Source organism: Phyllostomus hastatus, unplaced genomic scaffold, assembly GCF_019186645.2.
Source record: "Phyllostomus hastatus isolate PE091 unplaced genomic scaffold, TTU_PhHast_1.1 phas_scaffold_78, whole genome shotgun sequence".
NCBI classification, from domain to species: Eukaryota; Metazoa; Chordata; class Mammalia; order Chiroptera; family Phyllostomidae; genus Phyllostomus; species Phyllostomus hastatus.
This window is the reverse complement of record NW_025334041.1, coordinates 73,794,037-73,808,636: the sequence shown is the minus strand read 5'-3', so window position 1 is coordinate 73,808,636 and position 14,600 is coordinate 73,794,037. Positions and strand designations below refer to the sequence as shown.

Here is a 14,600-nt window from a genome sequence, read left to right as displayed (position 1 = left end):
GCCCCTTGGGCTCCATTTAAGCAAAATGAAAAGTTACTCAGAATGCCTTGCTGACTCAGTCTACTTTCTAAGCACTCAAGTAAGGAAACAAAATTTGCATCTTTGGGTGCAAATGCCATAGCAAATGCCATCAACAACATCTTTGGGTGAAATGCCAGCATCTTTGGGTGAAAATGCCATAGCAAATGCCATCAAACAACATTGACCCAATAGCAAAGATTTCACACATTTACCTCTAGAATTTAAATTATAGATGTTGTATACTTACTGATTTCTTCTCTAAAGCTTAAAAAAAATCTGATGGCCCTTTTTGGCTAGATGTGCAAGGTGCTTTTTCCATAACGATTGTATTGCTCTTACTACCCTATTGAATAGTTAGAACACCTAGCTAAATCGATGCTACATACTTGAATATGTTTGTGTTTTAAAACAAAGAGTGTCCAAGAACAGCTCTTCTGGACAATAAATCTCTGATATTGTAATATAAATGGAAATTAAAAGAGAAATTATATTTTAAAATTTAAGTGCTTGCTTTAAAGTTATTTTCAAAAATATGTAGTTAATATAGAAAACTGAAGCTGTATTTTTTTCTTTTCAAGCTTTATTCGTCTGAATGATTATCTAATTGAGAGCACAATGCATGTCTTAACAGTAAATTCTGTTAACTTGCTTTTGAACTATCTCACTGACAAACTAAAACGAACACCTCCAGCAGATGTCATTCAGAAATGGATTACTGAGGAGAAGCCTGAAGTCACTGATAAGAAGGTATATCCAGACAAAATTAATTGGTCAGCATTTACTGAGTGCTTACTTTGCACTATGGCTTATGTTATTTTTCTGTGGACTAGAAAAATAGGAGAAATGCTTAGAGGATTTCACAGTATAATCAGAGCCTACCATATGCATATGAAATGGCAGAATGAAAATCAGCATGTCAGCAAATATTTAATAGAGAGCATCCACTGTGCTAAATGTTGCTGTCTCATAAGAATTTGCTAAAGGTTATTTATGTGCTCATTCAAGAAATATTTCTTAAGTACCTACTGTGTACCAATTCCTGCACTGAGTGTAGGGTATATAGTGATGAAAAACTCAGACAGGATCCTTGCTCCAAGAAGTTTAGTTTGGGGGTCATCATGGGCATGGACTGGCAGAGAGAAGCAGATGAGGTGGTATCAATGAAAGAAATAGGCAACTGCTTAGATGTGAGAAGTAGCACATCACGGAAGCATACTTTTGTGCTTTGAGTGGAGAAGTTCTTGGGAGGAAGTTGATCTTATAGACACAGAGTAATCTGAGATGTTTAAGATGAAGTGGTACGAATTTGAATGTGTGTTCCGGCATAGCTAACAGAGAAATCATATTATTCCCTTGTCCACATTTCCCAATAAGCCTTCCCCAACTCCATGCTGGTGCCAGACACCTCAAAACATTGCAAAACATGCTTACCTGGCTTCATCAAGCTTCCCACTTCCAACTCTCAGCTTTCTCCCCCAGGAACTCAACAGTGCACTTTCAAGGACTGATGCTCTTGACTATCATTTCCCTTTTTCGCCAAAAGTTGAATGTTAGTTACATACTCCTTTTCATTACTTCCTCTCCACCCCTATTCTTAATCCCTCCTTTTTCTCAATACTATAACATGTAAAAGTAATATTTGTTTAGTGCAGAAAAGTTGAAAAACACAGAAATGTACAAATGAAAACATCCTTTGCTATCCAAAGATAGCTATTTCCAAGGGGGAAAGAGCTATCATGCTTTACCCACTGCTGTATCATCTGCTTTCTCTATTTAACAATGTTTTGTGAAAAATCTCCCAAATCAATATTATTTTTCATATAATATTGTCACATAAAAAGTACTATATATCTTGTAAAATTAGTAAGCAATTTTCTATTGTTGATCACTTTCTCACCACAAATAATGATGCAAAGAACATCCTTGTCTATACATGCTTCACGCATCTCTGATACTTCCCCTCAGGAGAAATTCCTAGCTGTGGAATTGTTGTTTCAAAATATGCTCATTTGTTATGTTTTGTGTCAATCTTCAACCTTCCTAGCAATGTTAGCGAATGAATGTTTATCCATGTGCACACTAGATAGTATCATTCATTTTCATCTTTGTTAATCTGGTGGATGCAAAGTAGTATAGCACTGTTTTTAAGTGGTGTGTTCCTTTAATTGCTGCCTCAGTGCAGGGATAAGAGCATAGGTGTGATGATCAGAAAGACCTGAGTCTGCCACTTACTCAGCAATGGGTCCTCCTCCAGATTCTGTCTTTTCGTGGGAGTACCAATGATACCCGGTACCATATGGTTGGTGTGGGGTTTGCATATGGTTGGTGTGGGGTTTGCATGAATATTTAGCACTGCCTGACACACAGGAAATACTCCATCAATGCTGTTACTGAACGAATTATCTTCAGGAAGAGAAAGAGGAGGTTGATTGATCATTTGTATATTCCTTTTAAGAAGTGTCATATGTTCTTAAACATCTGCCCACTTTTCTATTTAAGTACATTACTATTTATGTATTAATTATTATATTAGTATATATTTTATTGAGTATATAAAGTATATTTTTATTCAAATACTACTAACCTTCTATGTGCTATATACATTACTGATATATTGTTTCAGCTCCTTGTTTGCCTTTCCATTTTGTTGATAGTGTATTTTCAAGGAAAGAACTTTTACATTGTTGTGTAGTTTTTCAATATTTCCCTTCACTTTTTAATTCTGTGGTAATATTCTTTGAAAGATATGCCAACATTATAAAATCAGCTAACCATATAAGGCTTAAGTTAGCATGCCTCTCGTAACAGAGAAGTTTTCTATTTCACACCTTGGTATTCATGTCTTTATAACACTGCAAATGTGTTTGTTTCAGGGGGTCACTGTGATGGAAAAGCAAGAAGAAGATGAATCTCTCATCCCCATGTTTCTCACAGAACTGATTTTGACAGTGCAGTCACTACTCTTTGAGCCTTCTTTGGACGACTTTCTGGTGTGTGTCTCTCCATATCATATCATCTAAAAGTTTAGCATTTTTTAAAAACTTGAGACAGATTAGAGGCTTGGTAGGAACACCATCAGGAGAACATATTTTATACAAAATTTAGAATTCATTATAGGCATCTGTCAATAGGAGTTCAAGAAATCACTCTGTTGTAAGGACCATTTTTGAAATCTTTTCAAGTATGCTACATCTGAGAAAATGTTGCAGTTTTAGTTATTTATTGCTATATAATAAATTACCACACATTTGGCAGGGTCATCAAGGAGCATGTATAAAGGACCTGTGGACAAGGACAATGGGGTCAGGGAGAAGGAGTGAATGTGGGAGCTGAGGGTGGTTAGGGAGGGGGAGAGTAATAGGAGAAAATGGGGACAAATGTAATCGAACAAAACAAATTTTGCAGCTTTAAAACAACAAGCATTCATCATCTCAAAGTTTCTGTGTTCAGGAGTCTGGGCATTGCCTAGCTCACCCTCTGCCTCAGGACCTCTCCAGGCTGCCATTCAGGCATCAGCTGGGATGAGGTCTCAGAGGCTCCACTGGAAACAGGTCCACTTCCACATTCTTTGGGTTGTTTGAAAAATTCATCGCTATGCAGCTGTAAGACTGAAATCCCTGTTTTCTTGAGAGATGTCAGAAGGAGACCAGCTTAGAACCTGGAAATGACCCAGTGTTCCTTGGCCTGTGTCAAACTCTATGAATGATTTACAATATGGGTCTTCAAGATCAGCTGAAGAAGCTTCTTCAAAAAGGGCCTAATCCCTCTTTTAAGGGCTTCATTTAATCAGATCTACTCAGCACGATCACCTTTTCATGAACTCAAAGTTAACTGAATTGGGATCTTAATTATTCCTGCAAAATTCCTTCAAGTTTCCATATAATGTAACCTAGTCAGGGGAGTGGCATCCCACACAGGGCATGTACACCAGAGGGAGGGAACCTTGGGAGCCACTTTATAGGATTCTGCCTTCCACATTGTGTACATGCACAGATTACCAAACCAATCTAGCTATATTTTCTGTTACTTGGTATACTGTGGTGCAAAACCACCAGTAATCAGTCTCTCTAAATTCTATTCTTCACTTTACAATTAATAAGCCCTTCAACTTTGGAAAACCAGTTATCTCTGTTTATGCATCTGTAAGATGAAAAGGCAGATGAGTTTTAAACACCAACACCAACAGGCTATGATTCTGTAATTTATCGAATGAGCCATTTTAGAGTATTTACAAGGACAAGCAGATTGCTGAGGTCCCTGTGGTTGGAGTCTTGGTCGGAACTTCCACTGGGCTCTCGTGTCCCTCTCTGGCTGAGAGATTCATGTCCTTCTCATGGACATGAATGCAACAGATGACACAAGAAGGCTCTTTCCAACTGCAGCTGGTTGTTCTCATTTAGCCTCAGGTGACAGGCCTTGAAAAATCATAATACTCCTTATTTCCTTTTTTTTTAGGAGTATACTCTTTATTTCTCTTTGGCCCACATGGGTATTTTTAATTCCTACACTTGAAGTAGTGGGCCATGCTCTGGACATAATTACCATGTTCACACCACACATAAGATTTTACTTCATGTAACCCCCAAATTAGTCAATAGCAGTGTGAACAGAACTATCACGCATGAATTTTCTAATACTTTTTACTATTATTTTGCTCATTAGTCATAATATGCATCCCCATCTAGTTTTCCAAACACACATGCACTATAGCACTTAAAGGAAAATTATATACCTAAGTTTGACATTTTACATTGTTCTTGCTTGAGTTACCTAGGGCTCCCTAGTTTTCAATTCTTCCTTCTTCCTGATATTTTTCAATTATTATCTTTCCTATTGTGTTTGACTATTTATTGCTTCCAACTCTGGAAACAGACTCCCCACTTGGTATAATTTCGCTTGGTTTTACTCAGGTACCAACATTTTTTCCCTTTTGGTCCTCTTTCTCAGAGCCTCTTTTTGTCTGAACTTCGATTGTCCTGTCCTGAAGGGCTCCCTCCTCTTCACATGCTGTATACTCTTTGTGTGGGTGCTTGTGTGTGCCCTTTGTTCTAACCACCACTTCTAGAATGGAGATTTGTAAATACATATTTCCAACCGGTACTTTTCTTTCAGACTCAGGTTAACTCTAACTCACCAAAATAAATTGAACTTAACAACTGTTTCCAAAATTTGCTCCTTCTTCCATGTTCTTCCAAGCTCCTTCATCTTAATGAAAGGCATTAACCAGAAGCCCAAGCCAGCAATCAGGAGTCACCCTAGCATCTCTCTTACCTCTTTGAAATCTGCTCAGTGATTGCTGTGTGCTGATGAACCTCATCCTCTCACCTGGCCTGCCCTAATAGTCTGTTCTGATCTACCTGCCTCTTCTCCTTCCAATGCATTTTCTACATTGCAAATAGCAAGATTGTTTCATAGGCAAATTTGATCATGTCACTTCAAATTAGAATTTCTCCACTGCTTATGGTGACATTTTTCAAAGGATGCTCTGTGAGATGTTGACAGACATTCTAGGAGAAAGCGGGTTGTGATGTGCATTTGCATATTAAAAAATATGAAAAGTCCTGTTTAGCAGATCCAGAGAAGAATCCTGTTTAACTTTATTTAACCCACGGTTTCTTCCCCAATTTACTTGACATCACAACCCTTTTATACTAGAGTTGTCCCTCGTCACAATCTGGGGAGTGCTGGCCTAGAGGGGACCAACAGCATCATGTCCTGTTTTTCCACACTTGGTACTTAAGCTTCAGCACCTTAATGACTTAAAGGGCCCAAACCTGCCAGCCCCTCAGGCCTCTCACATGCAGTGACTTACAAGGACTATACTCCTGTCTATAAGCCCCTGCTCATTTTGACTTATTTCAAGAAATACCTTTTCTTTAACTCATTTTCCCTAATTAGGTTTGCACTCATTATAAATTATAAATTAATTAATGCTCATCTAAGTGAATTTGACAAACACAAAAAAGATTATTAAAATAATCTATAATTCCATGTGCCAGAAATAGAAAGAACCCCTTAACATTTTTATATTTTTTCCAATTTTGTTTTACTGATATACCAACATACCTAACTTACCATGAGATTATACATATAATTTTTAAAAATGAGATATTACATATCAGTTATATCTTTTTTTCTCTCTTAACATTATTATAAGCTTTTCCCACACCATAATTAATCTTTTGAGACCCCATGTTGAAGGGGTACCTAATTTTTCATTGTATAAAGTTACCACCTAACATACTCCTACTTTTGAACACTTAGGTATTTCTCTAGTAGGTTTTTATTGTAAGTAATGCTACAGTGAGTGTCCTTGCACTTGAATCTTTATTTACCTATCTATTTCTTTCTCTTAGAATAGATTGCTAGAATGAAAATTACTGATCAAAGAGTATAAATTTTAACCCACCCATTAAACTCTCTCTGATTCTCTTAGGCATACTTTGACCTGCCTTCCTTTATGAACTTTCTGTGTTCTGTTCATACTTCAAATACAGAACTCATCATAAAGTGTTATATTTTTTACCTGCTTCCTTCTCTCTCTTTTTGTCACTTTACCTTTTTAAATTTTTTATGCTATTACAGATGTCCCATTTTTCCTCTTTTCCCACCTCCACCTAACCCACCCCCAAATTCCATAGTCAGTCTTCATACTGTTGTCCATGAGTTCTTCACGTATGTTCTTTGACTAATCCCTTCACCTTCTTTCTATCAGTCCCCACCTTCACCCTCCCCTCTTATAGCTATCTGTTCCATGATTCCATTCCTCTGGTTCTATTTTGTTCATTAGTTTATTTTGTTCATTAGATTCCTCCTATAAGTGAAATCATATGGTATTTGTCTTTCACTGACTGGCTTATTTCACTTAGCATAATATTCTCCAGTTCTATCCATGCTGTCACAAAAGGCAGGAATTCCTCCTTTTTTCTGCTGCACAGTATTCCATTGTGTAAATGTACCACAGTTTTTTGATCCACTCATTTACTGATGGGCACTTATGCTGTTTCCAAGTCTTGGCTATTGTAAATAGTGCTGCTATGAATATAGGTGTGCATACATTCTTTTGAATTGGTGTGTTGGCATTCTTAGCGTATATGCCCAACAGTGGAATTGCTGGGTCAAAAGGCAGTTCCATTTTTAATTTTTTGAGGAAACTCCATACTGCTTTCCACAGTGGCTGCACCACTCTGCATTCCCATCAGTGGTGCACTACGGTCCCTTTTCTCCATATCCTCATCAGCACTTGTTTGTTCATTTATTTATGATAGCTATTTTGGCAGGTGTAAGATGATATCTCATCATTGTTTTAATTTGTATCTCTCTGATGGCTAGTGTTGTTGGACATCTTTTCATATGTCTATGGGCCATCTGTATGTTCTCCTTGGAGAAGAGTCTGTTTAGGTCCTTTACCCATTTTTTAAATTTCATTGTCTTCCTGGTGTTGAGTCATATGAGTTCTTTATATATTTTAGGGATTAAGCCCTTGTCCAATGTATCATTGGCAAATATATTCTGATACAGTCGGTTCCCTTTTCATTGTGATGATGGTTTCTTTAGCCATGCAGGAACTTTTTAATTTGGTATAGTCCAATTTGTTTATTCTTTCCTTTATTTCCCTTACCCAAGAAGATACAGCATCAAAAATACTGTTATGTTGGCCCTGGCTGGCGTAGCTCACTGGATTGAGCGCAGGCTGTGAACCAAAGTGTCACAGGTTCAATTCCCAGCCAGGGCACATGCCTGGGTTGCAGACCATAACCCCCAGCAACCGCACATTGATGTTTCTCTCTCTCTATCTTCCTCCCTTCCCTCTCTAAAAATAAATAAATAAAATCTTTAAAATATATATATATTGCTATGTGAGATATCTGAAATTTTCCTGCCTGTTTTCCACTAGGATTTATATGGTATCCCAAGTTATATTTAAGTCTTTTATCTATTTTGAGTTTATTCTGGTGTATGGTGTGAGTTGGTGGTCTAGTTTGTTTGTTTGTTTCTTTCTTTCTTTCTTTCTTTTTTTCCTTCCTTCCTCCCTCCCTCCCTCCTTCCTTCCTTCCTTCCTTCCTTCCTTCCTTTCTTTCTTTCTTTCTTTCTTTCTTTCTTTCTTTCTTTCTTTCATGTACCAGTCTAGTTCTCCTAACACCAATTTTTGAAGAATCTATTTTTACTCCATTGTATGCTCTAACTTCTTTTGTCAAATATTAATTCACCGTAAAGACATGGTTTTATTTCTGGGGTTCTCTATTCTATTCCATTGATCCATGTGTCTGTTTTCTGCCAGTACCAGAGTGTTCTGATTACCAAGGTCTTATAATACAGTTTGATATCAGTTGAAGAACAACTTTGTTCTTCTTTCTCAAGATTGCTGAAGCTATTGGGGGGCTTTTTTAGTTCCATATAAATTTTTGGAATATTTATTATAGATCTGTGAAGTGTGCCATTGATATTTTAATAACAATTGTGTTGAATCTGTAGATTGCTTTGGGTAGTAAGGACATTTTAATGATGTTATCTTCCAATCCATGAATGGTGTACATGCTTCCATTTATTTGTGTCTTCTTCAATATCTTTCTTCAGTATTCTGTAGTTTTCTGAGTACAGGTATTTTATCTCTTTGGTTAAATTTATTCTTAGGTACTTTATTTTTTTTTGTTGCTATAGTAAATGGGATTTTCCCCCTAGTTTCTCTTTCTGATAGTTCATTGTTGGTGTTAAAAAATGCCATCAATTTCTGAATATTGACTTTAAATATCACTACTTTGCCAAATTCACTTATTGAATTCATGAATTCACTTATTGGTGAAGCCTACATGTACAGTATCATGTCATCTGCAGATAGTGGCAGTTTTACTTCCTCTTTTCCCATTTAGATGCCTTTTATTTCTTTTTGTCTGATCACTGTGGCTCAGACTTCCAGTACTGTGGTGAAAGTAGACACCCTTGTCTTGTTCCTGATCTTAAGGGAAACACTTTTAGTTTTTGCCCTTTCAGGCAATAGGTTTTTCACATATGGCCTTTATTATGTTGAAGTATGCATCCTCTATTCCCACTTATGAGTGTTTTTATCATAAATGGGTGCTGAATTTTATCAAACGTTTTTTCTGCATCTATTAATATGATCATGTGATTTTTGTCTTTCATATCAACTTTATTGATTTGTGAATATTATACCATCCTTGCACCCCTGGAATAAATCCCACTTGATCATGGTGTATGATCTTTTTAATGTATTGCTGAATCAAATTTGCCAGTATTTTGTTGAGAATATTAGCATCTATATTCATCAGAGATATTGGCCTGTAATTTTCATTCTTTTTTGTGTCTTTTCCTGGTTTGGGGATTAGGATAATACTGGTCTTGTAAAAAGAATTTTGGAGTTTTCCCTCTTCTTGAATTTTTTGGAATAGTTCGAGAAGGATAAGTGTGAGTTCTTCTTTGAATGTTTGGTAAAATTTGCCTGTGAAGCCATTGGTCCAGGCCTTTTGTGTGCCATAAATTTTTTGATTACTGCTTCAATTTCACTAGTTGTTATTGGTCTGTTAAGATTTTCTGCTTTTGCCTGATTCAGCTTTGGAAGATTGTATGTTTCTAGATATTTATCCATTTAGCCATGGTTGTCCAATTTTTCATCATATAGTTGTTCATAGTCATTTCTTACAATCCCATGTATTTTTATGGTATCAGTTTTTACTTCTCTTTCATTTCTGATATTATTTATTTGTGTCCTCTCTCTTTTTTTCTTGATGAGTCTGGTTAAAGGTTTGTCAATTTCATTTATCTTTTCAAAGAACCAGCTTTTGGATTCATTGATCCTTTGAATTGTTTTAGTCTCAATGTCATTTAATTCTGCTCTGATCCTGATTATTTCCTTCCTTCTACTCACTCTGTGCTATGTTTGTTGTTGTTCCTCTAGTTATTTTAGATGTAGGGTTGGGTTATTTATTTGAGATATTTCTATCCTCTTTAGGTAGGCCTGTATTGCTATGAACTTCCCTCTCAGGACTGCCTTCCTTGTGTCCCATAGGTTTTAGGTTGTTGTGTATTCGTTTCATTTGTTTCCAGGTACTTTTTGATTTCTCCTTTGATCTCAATGTTAACCCATTCATTATTTAATAACATGTTATTCAGTCTCCATGTATTTGAATGTTTTTGAGTTTGTTTTCTTGAGGTTGGTTTCTAGTTTCAGGCCATTGTGATCTGAGAAGATTCTTGATGTGATTTCAATTTTCTTGAATTCATTAAATCTTGTTTTGTGTCCTACCATGTGGTCTATCTTTGAAAATGATCCTTGTGTGTTTGAAAATAATGTGTATTTTGCTTCTTGGGTTGAAATGTTCTGTAAATATCGATTAAGTCCATTGATCTGGAGTGTCATTTAATTCTGCAATATTTTTATTGATTTTTGGTTTGGAAGATCTCTCCATTGTTGACAGTGGGGTGTTAAAATCCTCTACAATGACTGCATCATTGTCTATCTCTTTGTATTTAGATGCTCCTATACTGGGTGCATGTATGTTTATAAGAGTTATACCATCTTGTTGGATTGCTTCCTTAAGCATTATGTAGTGGCCTTCTTTGTCTCTTGTTATAGCTTTTGTTTTGAAGTCTTTTTTGTCTGATATAAGTATCATTACCTTTTTTATGTCCATTTGCATGGAATATTTTTTCCAACCCTTCACTTTCTGCCTGTGTATATCTTTTGTTCTGAGGTGGGTGTCTTACAGACAGTGATGCAAACTCCCTCCCTGCGCTCCTGATCTGGATATGGGTTATGTGGACTCTCTTGTTGTATTTGGGTCTTAATTGTTATTGACCCATTCATCGGTAGGATCTCCCCTCTGGGTGGCTGACTAAGAGGCTTAACCCATACCACATTTTGTATGCTGTTATAGAGGTGCTGGCAGAACAAAACAAAACAGCACAAAAACACCAAAACAAGCAACACCCTCCCCCAATGACAACAGCAATATCAACAACAAGAGAGTAAAGAATAATAAAAGATGAAAAAGAAATGGATTAGTAGAGAAGGGGAAAAAGGAAAAAGAATTTGAGAAGACCATGGGAAAGAAAAGTGATTGTGAGAGGAAAAAGGGGAAGAGAATTATTACTAGTAATGAACTGAAAGAGGAAAATAGAGAACACAGAAAACATAACATAAATAATAAAAGGAGAGAAGGGAACAATGTAGTAATCAAAGGTAAAATAAAATAAGAGATATGGAAAAAAATAAAACACCAAAAATAAAAGGAAAATAGATAAAAACAATAAAAAGGTTATGAAGAAGAAGAAATAGTGCAAATAATGAGAAAAGAACCTCAATTCAACCTAGTGAATTGGTCCCAGGGGAGCTTGGTGCTTCCTTTCTGGTTTTTCCCTTTGGATGCTGCTCTGATGTCTGAGTTTGGTGCGAACCAATGTCAGGTGCTGTCCACATCTGACCTTGAGCAACCTTTTCAAAGCTACAAGCAATCCACATTTTGTGGTTGATTCCCAGAGTGGGCCAAACTACTCTGCAAAGCTGACTCTTATCAGCACTGGGTCCATGGGTGTGTCAGTAAATGTCTCAAGTCACTGCAATATCCATCTCTGCCTAGAGAGGGCTTCTAGGCATGGGTTGGATCCCCAGTCAGGGCACGTACAGGAGACAATCAATCATTGCTTCTCTCTTACACCAATACTTTCTCTCTCTCAAATCAATAGAATATATCCTGTATGCATTGTCTTCTTTCCAGTTTCATATTATTTTGACAGGGTAGGGGAAGGGAGGGAAGAGTCCAGCAGCAAAATTGTAAACACACGACAATAGAGGGGCACTCCTGCCACTCCTTCTGGTGAGTCTTAGTCTGGGCTCCTGCCACTGTGCTCCTGCCACAGCCTCCATAGCCAGCGCTGCCCCAGCTGCCTCTCTCTGCCCCTGTTGTTCCAGGCTCATTGGCCTTTCTGCAGACTCCTCAGTCCGACTTTGTCAGGCTTGTGATTCCAGCAGTGCTTGGGGCTAGGGAGGTGACAGCCCCCTCCCCAGCAAATACCACAGTTCCTGGACCCCAGCTCCCTGTGGCAAGGCTCAGTGTGGCAGTGAGGCTAGGTGCTCAAGCACAGCCACTCTGGTAGCTTCTTCCAGAGGAGGATTGTGTAAATTTCACAACATGGCCATTGCCACCAATTTAACTGAGAGTGAAGCCAAGCATCTTTTACACTTCATGTATTCTCTCTCAATTAGAAAATGTATTTCGAAAGACAGGGCTGTGTCTTCTGATTTCTCACATACTTAGAATCAGCACAGTTTCTGGCATGGTTAAATGAGTTATTCTTATATATTTTAGCATTTCAGAAAATTCAAAAACATTCATAAATATAACCATATATGTGTTTACATTTATTTTTATTCTTTTTAATAGGAAGGTCTTTCAGGTGCAATTAATCAGTTTCAAAACACTGTGTTATCAGTTCCTACTCTTGTGCCTGATACATATTTTGATGCTTTCACCAGTCCTTACATTAACAACAAACTTGAAGAAAAAACTTGTGGATTTGGCCCAAGCTTATCAGCAGTATTTGATGATGATAAAAATTTTCACACAATTATCTTTCAAATAAAGGTATATTTACTTTTATTGAAACTAGTATTTAAGAAGTTGATTAATGTATTTTCTTCCTTTCTTATCTTCAACTAAATGTTACTTAATGTCTAAATGGTAAAGTGTTGTTGTTGTTTTAAAATCCTGGTAGATCAGAGCACTGAAAACAAGGAAGAGAATTAAAATTGCAAGATATGTGAGATGGCATTACTTCTGGGTAGAAAATAAGGCTAAAAAGGAAGAAGAAGCATTATTCATACATTGGGTGATGCAGGGGACATGAAGCAACTGGTGAAAATTTAAGGTCTGGCAAGACAGAAAAGAACCGACTGTTCCCAACAACCAAAAAACAAAATAAAATAAAATTTACATTGATACATTGATAGAGCAGAATGCCTTTGAATTATAAATCTTGTAAATCACTTTAAACCCCGAGCTATGGAAATTAAAATATAGTCAATTCATATAAAGCTACTATAAAGAGAAATAAAAAGTGAAGAATAAAACAGCTGATGAATATTCCTCCCTTTTCTTCCTAAAAATTATGAAAGAAAAGCTATGTATAAATTGCCCTGATCAGTGTGGCTCAGTTGGTTGGACATCATCTTGCAAATTGAAAGGTCAGTGGTTTGATTCTCAGTCAGGACACACACTTGGGTTGCAGGTTTGGCCCCAAGTTGGGGAGCATGTAAGAGGCAACTGATCAAGGTGTCCCTCTCACATCTATGTTTTTCTCTCTCTTTCTTCCTCCCTTCCCCTCTCTCTAAAAATAAGTAAATAAAATATTTTTTATAAAACCTGCATATAAATATCCTCAAACATTTGAATATATATAGAATTACATTTAATCCAAAATTCAAAATTCAAAATAGGAATGGTGGGGTAGATAGAACCAGCTTAGAAATGATGGCTAAATTACATGGTGCCCAAGGGAGAATAAACTCAAATGGAAACTGAATAAGTTGTAGAGGAATAGTAAGAAAAATATTAAATATAGAAAAAGATAAGAAAACATAAAGGGAACATTAAATAGAAACACCAAGAAAGCCATCATAGAAATAGGCAGGAATCTCCAATGCATACTAAGATGAGCACACAAAAGTATGATGAGAAACAGGATATTGTCTCTGCATAAGATATTTATTGATTTCAAGGGGGAAAATATCAACTGTGCTGTTGCTGGTGATGAAGACTGACAGACATGAATTGATGTCAGGTGCCTTCTGACATGATACACTGAGGACACACATCACTTTTGTGGTATGACCACCAAAGTGTGAAGCCAAATCTAAGCATCAAAAAGTATACAACACACAAATGAGACATATTTTTCAAAAATTAAAGACAAACAATGATGAAGCAATTGATTGTTTCAGATTAAAGAAAACTGGAAAGATATAACAGGATGATATACATGATTCTGGATAGGATAGTGAACCGGAAAAAAAATTTCTATGAAAGACATTTTTGGAACGAATGGCAAAGTTTGTATAAGGTCTAAAATTAGATTAATAGTATTCATATTAATGTTAATTTCCTGATTTAGATTATTGTGCTATGGTTATATAAGAAAACATCCTTGTGTTTAGTAAATAAACCCTGAAATATTTAAGGGTAACAATCTCTCCCAAATGGTTCATAGTAAAACAATATACCTTTAGAGAGAATAATAAGGCAAATATGATAAGTTGTTAAAATTTAGGAAATTTTGGTGACAGATATATGGAATTCTTTCTCCTATTTGAGCCAGAAATTATTTAAAAATAAAAAGGTTTCAAGTCATATTTTGACCATGTTGATGTAGCTTTTCATTTATGGGCCTCCCATTGTGTTTCTGTCACCTGTATGGTCACTTTTGGAGACACTATTAAGTCAGCTCAAAGGAGATATAAGTGTGACATAGTTTCTTCCTCTCAATTTCTAATGTAAAGAAATAAGTAGCAGAAAGAGTCTGAAGTAGCAGAAATAAGTAGAAGATAAGAGCCTATTAAAAGGAAATAA

At 36.4% G+C, this 14,600-nt stretch overlaps 1 protein-coding gene across 1 annotated transcript in view; it reads left to right on the top strand.

The window, feature by feature from the left end:
• DNAH6 (dynein axonemal heavy chain 6) overlaps positions 1–14,600 on the top strand; it is a 247,493-nt gene that overhangs the window by 29,996 nt on the left and 202,897 nt on the right. Inside the window, exons 8-10 of the mRNA XM_045828050.1 lie at positions 600–768; positions 2,895–3,011; positions 12,420–12,620. Of these exons, the coding sequence (XP_045684006.1) occupies positions 600–768; positions 2,895–3,011; positions 12,420–12,620 (487 nt within the window). The remainder of the gene's footprint in view (positions 1–599; positions 769–2,894; positions 3,012–12,419; positions 12,621–14,600) is intronic.